Source organism: Podarcis pityusensis, assembly GCF_964106645.2.
Source record: "Podarcis pityusensis genome assembly, chromosome: 13".
In the NCBI taxonomy this organism is placed as follows: domain Eukaryota; kingdom Metazoa; phylum Chordata; class Lepidosauria; order Squamata; family Lacertidae; genus Podarcis; species Podarcis pityusensis.
Window position 1 is genome coordinate 7,279,810 of NC_138038.1, and position 14,344 is coordinate 7,294,153.

The following is a 14,344-nucleotide window of genomic DNA, read 5'->3' on the forward strand; positions in this document are numbered from 1 at the left end:
CGTGGGTAAACTTACATAGTCAAGTGACTTGGGAGGATGAATGTGTTGGCAAAGACAAAATGAAGAATCATCCAACAAGACAAAAGTACAGTGGTACCTCAGGTTAAGTACTTAATTCCTTCCGGAGGTCCGTACTTAATCTGAAACTGTTCTTAACCTGAAGCACCACTTTAGTTAATAGGGCCTCCTGCTGCTGCCACACCGCCAGAGCCTGATTTCTGTTCTTATCCTGAAGCAAAGTTCTTAACCTGAAGCATTTTTCTGGGTTAGCAGAGTCTGTAACCTGAAGCGTATGTAACCCGAGGTACCACTGTAGTGAGGAAAAGAGAGAAGGCAGATCTGAACAGAGGTGTTCAACCTGTTCTTGATGGATTGTACAGTCAAAGCTTGGTTCTCAAACGGCTTAGTTGACAAACAAATAGGCTCCCAAATGCCAAAAACCCAGCAGTAATTGTTCCGGTTTTCGAATGTTCTTTGGTAGCCGAACATCCAACGTGGCTTCCGATTGAGTGCAGGAAGCTCTTGTAACCAATCAGAAGCCGCACCTTGGTTTTTGAATGGTTTGGGGAGTCGAACGGACTTCCGGAACAGATTAAGTTCGAGAACCAAGGTTCCACTGTATTCTCCTTGAAGAATTTGGGATTGTACCTGGACCCAGGTTTGTTCCTGGATACATAGGTAGCAGCTGCGGCCAATAATGTTTTTCTCCAGTTTCATCTTGAAATGTGGCCATTTCTAGGAAAAGCCAGTCTTGCCCCATTTTCAATTTGGTCTGGGGTTGGGTTCAGATAAGGCTCAACTACTCATGAAAATTCCTGTTCTCGTGAGGATTTGTGGCCCAGGGGCTGGCACTGCTTCAAAGAGGACATGTCTTCTGCCTTCCCTGGTTGCACCACCTCTCCCTGGAGGAGTTTGCAAGGCCTGCCTCCTTCTCAGAAATCCTTTGCTCTGTCACAGCAGGCTACAACCCAAAACCCTTCCTCATCTTCCACAGGTTGAGAAGAAGCACCCTCTGGGTCTTCTTCTTCATCTTTAGGTTCCTCCCTGATCAAAATCCAAGGGTTCAGAGAGGACCATGAACTGAGGATTCCAAATCAATCCATTTGCAATTGGTTTTCTTTCCTGGCTAGTGTAGATGTCCCCATTACATGGGGTTGGACTTCCAATTCTACGCTATGATTCTTTCATTCTAAGTTACTTTAATGCACTCCCAAAGATGCTATTTTGTTGTGTTGGGTTTTTTTTTAAAGTGAATTGTGGCTTCTGTCTTTGACCTACTGATTTTCTTTTACTTTCTGATCTCTGCTTTCTCTCTGGGGATAGTTCATGCTTTCATTACCAAGCCTTCCCCTGATTTATTAATGTTGTTTCAATTTCTCTTTCATTACCTTCTTTTCTGTAAACTGACTGTTAATCTCTAAACTAAAGGGGGTTTTTTGTTTCTCAGAGCCTACGGCACTTTCCAATTATATACTGCTTTTAATCTTCTGGGGGTTTTAAAAAGAAAAAGAAAAAAATCATTAATTATAATGTAAATGTAAGCTTTCCAAATGCTTTGAAAAAACAACAACCCCTCAACATGGGATTCTCCAGTGTTTGCAGTTTCCGGTGTAATGAAATTGCAGCTGTTCCAGCAGACACAGTAATTTTGTTGAGAGCAACATGCTGCTATTCTGCTTCTTTAAATATTTAAAATCACTTTGCAACTATTTCCACAAAGTACACAAGCAAAAAGCAATTGAGCAAAAATAGCAATCATTAAGTCTGGAGATGTGCTAAGCGCAGCAGGTAACAAAAAGGATACAGATTCACACTTCTACTCTTCCGGAAGCAAAGTCTGGGGTTACAGCTTTGGCAATCAACAAGCAGATTTAAAAGGAAGATCAGACATGGGAGGGTTGAGGGGTGAAGGTGAGGACTGTGCCAACAAACTTCTTATAAAGTCAAAGGAAAGGAACTAAAGATGAGCTGAAAGTACTCTCCCTGTCAGTGATTCTTTGGCAGTGCCTGAATAAATATCCATTGCGGGCACACGCGCTAAACCCTGTCTGTGGTGCCTACCCCTTTACCTCAAATGATGAGACCAGAGACCAGAGTATGGGTTCAAATTGGCCACAACTTTATTGAACTTCCGAAGTGGGAAATTTGGCACAGGCCATCGCAGATAACCCTCTCAGCCCGCCTGGCTGAGGATATGCAGGCAGATGAGGCCCGGTGAGAGGGGACTGCAAAGCTCAAACTTACACAGCATGCCCTTCCACCGACCTCATCCTGGGAGTTCGAGCTACATGCCGCTGCTCTAGGGCCAGGGACTCCTGGTTTTTGCCTTTTAATGGGCCCTCCAACGCCGCCGCATGGGGAGGGAGCATGAATGTATCCCCCCCCAACTTGATGTTAGACTAAAGGATACCTTGCCAAGGCCTAAAAACCACCAAAGTTGTGACAAAATGCTACAGGGAAGGTGAAACCTGCCAATGCAGGGAAAATTCCTTCCCACTTCTGAATACAGCAACCATCTTACAACTGCAGCAGTGCCCGCTGACCTGGAATGCAAAATATTAGCCTGTGAGGAAAGAATCATTAAATTGAAGATCGCTGACCTAGGATGAAATTATGGAGGCAAGAAATTATTAATTTGAGGGAGGGTGGGTGGGTGATCCTGGAAGGAAGAACAGCAAAAAAGGCTTGAGCAACAGAGCCATCCTCTTTTCTTTTGGCCTTAGGCCCACCCCCGGCCGGCCGGCCATTGTCCTCCCTGGCCGAGGGCGGGTCAAAGGCCGGCTCAAGCAGGTGGGTGGCACCTGCCCAGGTGAGCCCCGCTCAGTGCCGCAAACCCCACCCACCTGTGGGGAAGGGAGGGCGAATATTGTTGCCTTTTCTTGATCTTCACAGGCTTCATTTGCCCTTTGTGACAAATGACGCCCCCCCCTCCAGGAGCTCAGGGGCGCTCTCCCTTCAGAGATATCCTCCAATCCACGTAGGGTGATGATGAGAAAATTGACAAGGTGGCAAAACTAGGACACTCATCTCCGTGGACAACTATGGTGCAGGGCTTTGTGTTCTAGATTGCTCCAGTTTGGTATGTGATTCCTTGCATAATCCAGTCTGGAGTTGCATTCTATATGTGGCTCATTGCTCCCTCATAACAGCAACCCTTGTGGTTAATTTAATTTAAAAAATACTCACTTACAATACATTTGTATTGACAGTAAACACAGAACAAAAGTAATATATTTAAGCATTTAATGTGCCTTGTTTTTATCAAAGTAGGTGAGAGATTGTGTGTATCAAAACAACTGCTGTACAACTACTGCTTATATGGTTTACTTGAACCCACAGGGACACAGGTAAGAAAGGGGAGGATGGAGAATGTGCGCATTATAAGAAACCAAGTTTGTGTTCAACCAAAATGTGAGGATCTCCTATTCCTTCAATCTGGGCCGGGTCGTTCAGGATATCCTCAAAACCAATGCAGTCACAGTTGCCTTTCCAGATATCCAGGGACAAGTTAGGACTAGGAAGGAAGATGCTGGACCTGCTTCACTGCTTGGAATTCCATCTGCAGCTTCAGCGGTGCATGCAGCCCCGGAATATTTCTCAGAGTAGACAAATTCATCTTATCTTGATTTAGCAACAACAAAATTATCCGGTGTGTCCAAAGGATGAACAGGGAAAAGTTCGCTCTTCACATTTGTAAAGCCTCTATTTATCACATCAAAGCTTTCAAATGCTTCAGCAGCTGACAAATCAGAAACCGGAATACAGTCCTTCAGCTGAGATCCATTCACTCTGGAATTCAGTCCTCAAGCTGTGTTTTTTTTATAAAAAGGGGGGGGAGGACAGTGGTCAAAGACAATGGGAGCTGCAGTGAAGCAACCCTTGTAGGAAGGCCCCCAGCCTTCTCCCTGCCCCATGCAAAGGTTCTCTTCCTCTTACCTGGTCTTTTTGGGGGAGGCTTGGGCAGCAGCCACAGCGGTGCACAATCGAGATCCTGCAAGAAAGAAGGGATCTTTGAAGCAACTGCTTCTTGGGCTCGAATCCTGCTGGCTGCTTTTGCAGTGGCATCTGGGTGGCCCCTGGGAAAAGAGGAGGCTGGACCAGATGGGCCCTTGGCCTGATCCTGCAGGCCCTTCTGGTGTGTTTCCTAAGGCCCCCTCCTCCCCCTTGTCCCATTACCTCAGGGGCGAGAGGCCGTCGTCTGGGCTCCAGTCCCTCCCGGAATATGGCGGTTCCACGGCTGAACTTCTCCCTCACTGCAAAGGAAACAGAGACATCAGCAGGCGCCTGTCTTCCAGCCACACTAGCCCCAGTCTGGGGCAGGAGGGTGGGGGACCTGGGAGGGGGCATTTCCTTCTACCTGATCTTAGAAGGGCTCCCCACTTCTCCACTGTACGGGCGTCCGACCGGCCTCGCACAGAAGCAGCAGCCAAAGTCTCCTCCCTCTCAGAAATCACCCGAGAAGCTGTTTTAATGGGAGGAAACTTTGGCTGCTGCTTCTGTGCCAAAACGAGCTGGGATTGGAGAAGGGGCAGTGGGGACGCGCCGCGAAGGACGTCAGCCGGGAACCGCCGGGATGTCGTCCGGTTCTTCATCCTGGGAGCCAGCGCTGGAGCCTCATCCCTGGAGGCGTGGCCGTGTGGAGGAAGAGGGACATCACATGAGAATGGAAGCCACAGGTGGGAGAGTGTTTCTAGGGCTCCCAAAACATGTTTCACAAGAATCCCTTCATTCGCTCTGCCCTCGTACCTGATGTTCGCCACGTCTCTCCAGGGATTTGGCCAGAACAAAATATGTGTTGGGGAAAGGCTCCCACACTGCAAAGAAAACAGAAACATGAGCAGGTGCCTGGCTCCCTGCCATGCTAGCCCCAGTCTGGGGCATGAGGGTGGGGGACACGGGAAGGAAGCATTCCTAGAATATGGGGCACTCAATTGGCATTTCTACCTACCTGAGCTGGGAGCCTTTCCCCCTTTGTTCTGGCCGGCCTCTCGCCTAAGGAAGAAACAAGCTCAGTTAGTATGATTGGTTGGAGGAGTTCCAGATAAATATATAGGTAATAACAGGTATCTCTTTTATTCTAAGGTTCATTATGGTAACTGAGACCACCAGTTGAGGTTGGCTAGAATCTCAGGAAGGACATTTGCTTGGGATGCAGAAATTAGAGAATAAGATGAGCTAAGAAGGCAAGGAGAGCCACTTCTTCTTTTGTCTGAAGGAAGGAATGACCGGGGGGCGGGGGGAGAGAATTCTGGGACTGATCTCCACAGAAGCATTCCCCACCAGAGCCAGATTACACAATGGACAGAGCAGGCACCAGCCTATGGTGGTGGGAAATATGTGGGAAGTGGATTCCCCATGGAATTAACATACCACAATTTCCAGTGATATTTCTTTCTTATGGCACCATGGCAGCTGCTGTGCCCTTCCTGCCTGAGAACCTGTGACACAGAAAGGAGAATAAAAACAGAGGAAGTAACTAGCCGGTAATTCACAACAGAAAATATCATCTGGGGACCACAGCTGAGGACCTGCATGTCTGCTTCTAACTGAAGGAAGGAATGACCGGGGGGGGGGGGAATTCTGGGATTGATCTCCACAGAAGCCAGATTATTCAATGGACAGAGCAGGCACCAGCCTATGGGCCAGGCAACAACGGATCAGAATAAGTACTGTTTGTTTTGCCTATTAAGTATTGTTGGTTGGTAAAATCAAAAACGTATCAGGATATGATTTGCAAGGAGCCCAGCGATATTTTGACTGCCTAGGGGCCTCCACAGGTTTTAATCTGGAACTGTGCCCAACCAAGGGCCAACTTTGGGCTCTCAAATGTCAAGGGTGCCCTGTACGCAGAGTCATAGCTGGGTGATCTTGCGCCCCTGGAGAACCGTCCAGATCGCGCCCCCTAGCCGCGGACAAATGAGCTCTTCTTTCTGCCTCTCCTCCAACCCTCCACCCTTTCAATTCACGCTATATTAAAAACATTTTCTTATGAGGCAATAATCAATATTTTTATTTATAGACAAATTATATTTCTAGCCGATTTTGCGCTCACCTGCGGGGGCCCACCTCACCACCCCCTAACTACAGCCCTGCCTGTACAACCCTACAATTTGGCACCCCTCCCTCTTGTTCTTCCGCATTCCTTGGGCCCCCTCTGCCATGTGGGGCCCAGTGTGAGCGCACCGGCCGTGCCATCCTCAGACTGCCCCACCCCTGCCACAGAAGGGCACAGCATACCTGCAGATGTTGGCTTTGGTCATGGCACCGCTGGGCTGCTGCTTGGCTGGAGCCTTGACTGGCGCTCCCAAACCACAGCCTTGCAAAGGAAGAAGGACATTGTACTCTCCTGCCATAGGCATCCTCTCTAGGGGACAGGGGTCCTGTGGGCCCTCCCCAAAGATTTTCTTCTGGGGCAGATCACCCTCCATATTTTCTCTCCCCCCAGCCACATCAGGGGACGGCCAGCCAGCGGAGGGACATAGGGGGCAGGTGGGAGGGTGAAGGCTGCTCCCTGCAAGGCCCTTTCCACCTGGCCTGGGGGGCGAGGACCAGACCCACCAGCCAGCCCTACTGAAGAGGCTTCTCCTGAGGCCGAAGGAACATTGCCCAGCTATTGTTTTATTGTTTTATTGATTTATTATGCTGTAAACCGCTTTGAGATTTTTATTAAAAATATAAAGCGGTATAGAAATATAAATAAATAAATATGTGGGAAATGGATTTTGGAGGGCAACCAAAATGGTCAAAGGCCTGGAAATGATGCCTTATGAGGAACGGCTAAGGGAGCTGGGCATGTTTAGCCTGGAGAAGAGGAGGTTAAGGGGTGATATGATAGCCATGTTCAAATATATAAAAGGATGTCACATAGAGGAGGGAGAAAGGTTGTTTTCTGCTGCTCCAGAGAAGCGGACACGGAGCAATGGATCCAAACTACAAGAAAGAAGATTCCACCTAAACATTAGAAGAACTTCCTGACAGTAAGAGCTGTTCGACAGTGGAATTTGCTGCCAAGGAGTGTGGTGGAGTCTCCTTCTTTGGAGGTCTTTAAGCAGAGGCTTGACAACCACATGTCAGGAGTGCTCTGATGGTGTTTCCTGCTTGGCAGGGGGTTGGACTCGATGGCCCTTGTGGTCTCTTCCAACTCTATGATTCTATGATTCTATGATTCCCCATGGAATTAACATACCACGACTTCTAGTGGTTCCCCATGGTGCCAGAGCAGCTGCTGTGGCCTTCCTTTCTGAGAAGCTGTGAGACAGAAAGGAAAATAAAAACAGAGGAAGTTACCAACCAGTAATTCACAACAAAAAATATCATCTGGGGACCACAGCTGAGGACCTGCCAAGCTATCAACATCTGTGGACAAGGCAAGCCAGGGAGCCAAGCCACATGCAACAGTGATGGGTGACGCTAATAATAATAATAATAATAATAATAATAATAATAATGCCACTCCTCTGAGCCATCTACCTTCAGAATTCATTTGATCATCAGAGTGATGATAAACTCTCTCAAGTCTCTCACCGTCATCTGACAGGCATCCCTCTTGCAGGGCATTATAAGGCTTGCTTGCAAAGCAGCACTTTGTGACATCAGCTGGCAAACAGGGGCCAGGCTGCTGGGTTGTCAGGCAGATGAATTAAGAAAAATACAATCAAGAAAGGGATGCCAAGGGGCATCTAGTCCAACCCCAGACAATGCCAGGATCCTGCCCACTGCCAGCCCTGGCTGGGCTCCAAACTCTGACCATCTTCTTACCAGCCAGATGCACAGACCCCTTGCAATTCTGCCTGGGCTAGAGAAAGGGGAGCGAGAAACGATTTGCTCTCTGTTCCTCAAGACATGGATATGAGAGCCACGCCATGCAGCCCTCTCAATATCTCAAGGGCCGTGAGGAGGAAGCTTGTTTTCTCCTGCTCCAGAAGCCCTCAGGACCTGAAGCCATGGATTCAAGTTACAAGAAAGGAGATTCCAGCTCAACTTCAGGAAAAGCTTTCTGACAGCAAGAGCTGCTTGACAGTGGGGATAAATCCCCCAGGGGGCAGTAGACTCTCCTTCCTTGAAGGTTTTTCAGCAGAGGTGGGATGACCATCTGCCATGGATGCTTTAGCTGATATTCCTGCATTGCAGGGTGTTGGCTAGATGACCCTTGGGGTCCCTCCCAATTCTACAATTCTATAATCCTATGGGGTTCCAGGTTCTCACCTTTGCGAAACTCAGCCATAGTTGTAGGAAGAGTGCAGTGTCCTTTCAGGCTATTAGAGCAAGTCTGAATGTTGGGGGGGAGGCAGTTGAGAGTTGGTTGAGAGCGGTGGGTTCTAGAAGGGGGGGAGGGTGGCTTCCGATTGGCTGCAGGAGCTTCCTGCACTTAGAAGGAAGCCGTGTCAGACTTACTCATAATTATTTTATTGGTTGAATTTATATTGCACCCTTTCTCCCGAAGGAGGCCAGAATGATATGGGATGTGGGTCTATTCTTGGCAGTTTCCCGTAGCTATGACACAGCTGAGGCGCAACTGGAAACATTGTGTGAATAAAAACCACTGACTTAAAAGTGCCAAAACTTACCTGCTTCTTTAGAGGGCTGTCGAAGGCTACTAGCCACAAATGCTGTGCTCTGCCTGCAAAGTTGGAGACAGCAAAGCTTCTGGTTTCTGGAAATCACTCGAGAGGAGAGTGCTCCTGCTGTGGCATAGGAAGGGGCGTGCGGTGGATGCGGGAGTTATTTTCCCCAAAAAACACATATTCTTGCCATTTTGTCACCCCCCTCAGTGATGACACCTGGGGTGGACTGCAGCCCCCTTCCTGCGCCATTTCTTGTGGGTCTTCCTGAAGTCATGGGCCCTCAGCCAGTGTCCCATCAGCCATATATTTGGAGCATATAATTATAACATTGTACCAACTATTTAATTTGGTTTCCAGGTCAAATTCAAAGCTGTAGTGTTGCTTTTTAAAAACTTCTAAGGCCCTAAATCAGGCATAGGCAAACTCAGCCCTCTAGATGTTTTGGGACTACAACTCTCATCATCCCATGCTAACAGGACCAGTGGGTCAGATAGGATGGGAATTGTAGTCCCAAAACATCTGGAGGGCGAGTTTGCCTTTGCCTGCCCTAAATTAAGGATAGCTATTGTGATGCTGGCCAGATGTATTTGAACTCCAAGTCCCATCATTCCCAGCCACATGGCCAACTGTCAGGAATTATGGGAACTGTAGTCCCATGTAGTCTGGACATGACCCATGTTGGCCACTTCTGCCCCCTAAATGATCGGGGACCAGAATATGTCAAATGTTACCTTCTCTTACATGGGCTTACCTGGACAGCTGGAAGTTCATCTAAGGGTCTTCTGAAGTGGACAGGGCTTTTGCTAGAGCAGTGCCAAGACATTCTCAGCAATGTCTACACTGGTTTGGTCACGTCCAAAGAATGGAAGATGGCAGGATCCCCACAGACGTGCTCTATAAGAAGTTAGCTTCAGGCACCAGGCCCTTTGGCAGACCAACTCTGCATTACAAAGATGCCTTCAAAGACAGAAGTACTGTTTTGGGGGGACAGGAGGCAGGCAGGTGTGGAGGATTCCCTGGTCCTGATGGGGGTAACTGTGCCCCTGAAGGACCAGGTGTGCAGCCTGGGAGTCATTCTGGACTCACAGCTGTCCATGAAGGCACAGGTCAAATCTGTGTCCAGGGCAGCTGTTTACCAGCTCCATCTGGTACTTAGGCTGAGACCCTATCTGCCTGCAGACTGCCTCGCCAGAGTGGTGCATGCTCTAGTTATCTCCCGCTTGGACTACTGCAATGCACTCTATGTGGGGCTACCTTTGAAGGTGACCGGAAACTACAACTAATCCAGAATGCGGCAGCTAGACTGGTGACTGGGAGCGGCCACCGGGACCATATAACAGCAGTCTTGAAAGACCTACATTGGCTCCCAGTAAGTTTCCGAGCACAATTCAAAGTGTTGGTGCTGACCTTTAAAGCCTTAAACAGCCTCGGTCCAGTATATCTGAAGGAGCGTCTCCACCCCCATTGTTCAGCCCGGACACTGAGGTCCAGCACCGAGGACCTTCTGGTGGTTCCCTCACTGCAAGAAGCCAAGTTACAGGGAGCCAGACAGAGGGCCTTCTCGGTAGTGGCGCCCTCCCTGTGGAATGCCCTCCCATCAGATGTCAAAGAGAACAACAACTACCAGACTTGTAGAAGACATCTGAAGGCAGCCCTGTTTAGGGAAGCTTTCAATGTTTGATGTATTACAGTATTTTAAATATTACAGTATTTTAAATATGGGGAAGCCCAGCCAGATGGGTGGGGTATAAATAATAAATTATTATTATTATTATTATTATTATTATTATTATTATTGAGACATGAAGGCTGGCAACATTAACCCTGCTGTGTGGGAATCCCTTGCAGATGACAGCAATGCCTAGAGACAGACACAGACAGGTCGTGCATCCATAGCAGTGACCAGAGGAGGAATGCCTGCTGGGAGGAACGCAGAGAGAATAAATGCCATGGTGCATCTGCTGCAGTACAACTGGATGGCTTAACCTGCCCCCAAACACATCTCACCCGTATCAGTCTCTACAGCCACAGCCGGCACTGCAAGCTTCTAACAGTTTGACTTCGCCCCAAAAAGTGCTGTCCTCTATTGTCTCCTGAAACAGACAGATGCCAACAGCCATGATGTTCTGAACAAGATCAAGTTTAACCCTCCTCTGATGGCTTCATGGCATAAAGCTTACAAGTGCTTTTAGGGGATACTTGGTTCTGCCAAATATTTATACTGTTTATCTTAAAACATAGGTAAAGGTAAAGGGACCCCTGACCATTAGGTCCAGTCGTGGCCGACTCTGGGGTTGCAGTGCTCATCTCGCTTTACTGGCTGAGGGAGCCGGCGTACAGCATCCGGGTCATGTGGCCAGCATGACTAAGCCGCTTCTGGTGAACCAGAGCACCACACGGAAATGCCGTTTACCTTCCCGCCGGAGTGGTACCTATTTATCTACTTGCACTTTGACATGCTTTCAAACTGCTAGATTGGCAGGAGCTGGGACCGAGCAACGGGAGCTCACCCCGTCACAGGGATTCAAACCACTGACCTTCTGATCGGCAAGCCCTAGGCTCAGTGGTTTAGACCACAGCGCCACTCACGTCCCATCTTAAAACATACCAGCAAATTAAATGCACTCCCGAAGATGTTATACAATTGCAATAAAATATCTTCTTTCAGTTTGTCCTCCTGACCCCAACTTTCTTTCTTTCTTTTTTTGCCTACTTTGCATTAGCATAATAAATAAGTACCTACATTGATCTGTACATCAGTATTTCCAGGAGAGAACTTATGCAGGAATGTCATCAGTTACTTCCTCCCCTTTTAAAATCTTGCAAGGTTTTCCTCTACCACACTATGTTCAGAGAGTGACATCCAGTGGCTGCCAGCTTCTATGACACTTAAACATAGATCTAATTTATTGAGTTCCATCTTAATGCATCCATTTCCCTCTCAAGGCAACCTAGCTAAATGTTTGTTATCATTAATATCGCATGTAATTGCAACATATAGGACTTGCCAGGGGGAATAGTACCTTCATTCTGTCATTTAGTTATTCTTTAGTGTCTTACACTTTTATATCTTACCTGTCAAGCCATCTATATCCCAGACCGTTGGAATAAAGCAATAAAACCAAACAGCAAAATAATAACTAGACAACAGAGAATAAAACAGCGGATAGCAATATAAAAACACAATTGGAGTTAAAATGGTTTTTAAAATAGGAGGAAGAAAGTTCTTCATCTGGTGCTTGAGAGGGCATGACCTCATAGAATCATAGAATTGTAGAAGGGACTCTGAGGGTCATCTAGTCCAATCCCCTGCAATGCAGGAATCTCAATAAATGGCTCCCCTCCAGTTTGAAACCATACTGGACCCTGCTTAGCTTTGCAAATGTGCTAGCGGTTTTTATTGCTGCACCTGGCACCAGGTAAGTTTCCTTGAGCAGGGCATTCATAAACCAGCATGACAGCCAAGAAACTACACCCTGCAGTTGTTACCTGCTTCACCACAGATGATGAGGGCACCTGGAGAAGGCATGCCAAACTCACCTGAACTGACGTTGGAATGGAAATAGGCATTCCTTCAGGTGCCCAGGTGCCCAGCCATACAGGGTTATGAAGGTAGCAGATGTTCCTGGTGACTGGTCCCAGTTAACAGCCTGCCAGCTGTAGTTTGAGCTAAATGTAGTTTTTGTCTTTTTTTTATTTTTAAAAAAATAAACATACAGCAAAAAGCAATTCAAGATCCAAATATCGAGATTACTCTGAATCTCCTGACCCCCCCCCCCATCCCTTCCATGGGTCCTACTGATAATATTTACAACTGCATACAGTGGTACATCGGGTTACAGACACTTCAGGTTACAGGCGCTTCAGGTTACAGACTCCACTAACCCAGAAATAGTACCTCAGGTTAAGTACCTTGCTTCAGGATGAAAACAGAAATCGTGCAGTCGCGGCAGCGGGAGGCCCCATTAGCTAAAGTGGTACCTCAGGTTAAGAACAGTTTCAGGTTAAGAACGGACCTCCAGAATGAATTACTAAGTTCTTAACCCGAGGTATCACTGTATCAATTTTTATCCTTCCAAATTATCCACACTTTCCATTACTTTACAAGTGTGATTAAAATCCTGCTGATGTTTTACCCTGCTTACAATGGTCTTGTAAATAAATTATCAACTTTTCCCATTCTTTTTTTAAAGTTCTTGTCTTCTTGATTTCTGAGCTTCCCAGTTAATTTTGCCATTTCAGCATAGTCCATCAACCTGGTTTGCCATTCTTCTCTGGCTGGGGTTATTTCTTCCTTCTGTCTCGGGGCTAATAGCATCCGTATATCTGTAATAAAGTCTTCTGGGTTTTTTTTTTAACAAAAGTTGTTAATATAGTTTTTGAACAGTGTCCAAAGGTTACCCAATATGCAACATAGCCCAAGTAAATGTTATCAAAGCAAAAATAGGCCATTCCATAGAAACATCTTGAGCCTATGGTCACTCCTGCTCTATGAAAAAAAAAACTTTAAAGGGGTTGCAACTCTGTTGTCTATATCAGCAGCGGAGCAAGCTGATTGGGCGCCTGGGGCGGCATATGTGCCCTGTGCCCAGGGGTGGGGCCAGCTGCCTGCAGGGGCGGGGCCAGTCGTCGGCAGGGCAAGCCGGGGCAGGATGCTCCACAGGGCTTCCGAGGAGTCTGCCTGCCTCCTCCCACTCAGCCGCCCTACAGCTGGGGGGGGGGGGAGGCAGCAGGCAGATTGTTTGGGGCAGCGTGGAGCCTGCGAGTGCCCAAGCCACTCCGTCAGTCCCAGGAGAGACGTGTGGCTCAGAAGAAGAAGAAGAAGAGTTTGGATTTGATATCCTGCTTTATCACTACCCTAAGGAGTCTCAAAGCCAGTGTGGTGTAGTGGTTAAGAGCGGTAGACTTGTAATCTGGTGAACCAGGTTCGCTTCCCCGCTCCTCCACATGCAGCTGCTGGGTGACCTTGGGCTAGTCACACTTCTCTGAAGTCCCTCAGCCTCACTCAACTCACAGTGTTTGTTGTGGGGGAGGAAGGGAAAGGAGATTGTTAGCCGCTTTGAGACTCCTTTGGGTAGTGATAAAGCGGGATATCAAATCCAAACTCTTCTCTTCTTCTTCTCTTCTAACAATCTCCTTTCCTTTTCTCCCTCACAACAAACACTCTATGAGGTGAGTGGGGCTGAGCCCAGTTCACCAGATTATGAGTCCACCGCTCTTAACCACTACACCACACTCCCCTCAGTAGTGACACCTGGGGCGGCCCGGCCCCATCACACACCCCTTCCTCTGCCCCTGGTCTATATGTGTATATCACTAAAAGGAGAGAGTGGTTTCCTGCTTGTCTCTCAATTTCTAGACATGGGTCCAAGCAGTCTGGTCCTTGCCCCTCGGGTTTCCCTGGGAAAATCCGCTCTTCAGTGATAAATCAGAGCAAAAGTCAATCCAGAGAAAACCTGTCTGACGTTTGTTCCGATTCAACGGTAAAGATCGGGTTTCCTCACGGTGTTTTACATTCAAGCAGTGTATTTATTTTATGAAATAGATTGATTTAATTAATTAATAAAGTGTGTGCTGCTGATCCAATACAAATCCACCACTAACAGACTTACGTTATGTCCGATTGTATGCCATTTTATATTGGAAATATACTGGACCTTTGGCACCGGTTTCCATTGTGCCCACGAGGCCGTTTTCCACAAACCACGCTCAGCTGCCCCCACACCCACACACACCTGATGTCACAATGTAGTGTGAGGTGTGAGGCAGGTAGACAGACA

The 14,344-nt window shown here is 47.6% G+C and overlaps 1 protein-coding gene across 3 annotated transcripts; it reads right to left on the reverse strand.

Moving 5' to 3' along the window:
* Positions 1–3,376: 3,376 nt before the first annotated feature.
* LOC308460588 (uncharacterized protein) lies at positions 3,377–9,594 on the reverse strand. 3 transcript variants are annotated; one of them, XM_080977171.1, is made up of 9 exons: positions 9,316–9,594; positions 7,186–7,248; positions 6,238–6,316; positions 5,371–5,438; positions 4,949–4,992; positions 4,747–4,814; positions 4,177–4,253; positions 3,937–3,991; positions 3,377–3,808 (listed from the first exon to the last, which is right to left on the reverse strand). In XM_080977171.1, the coding sequence occupies exons 1-7, from the start codon at positions 9,333–9,335 to the stop codon at positions 4,251–4,253; spliced, it is 345 nt and encodes a 114-aa protein (XP_080833297.1). In that variant the 5' UTR covers positions 9,336–9,594; the 3' UTR covers positions 3,377–3,808; positions 3,937–3,991; positions 4,177–4,250. The 3 variants fall into 3 exon arrangements, with proteins under 3 accessions (XP_080833297.1, XP_080833298.1, XP_080833296.1); XM_080977172.1 differs by lacking the exons at positions 4,747–4,814; positions 4,949–4,992; XM_080977170.1 differs by lacking the exons at positions 3,377–3,808; positions 3,937–3,991; positions 4,177–4,253 and having other exon boundaries at positions 4,676–4,814; positions 9,316–9,584.
* Between the last annotated feature and the right edge of the window lie 4,750 nt (positions 9,595–14,344).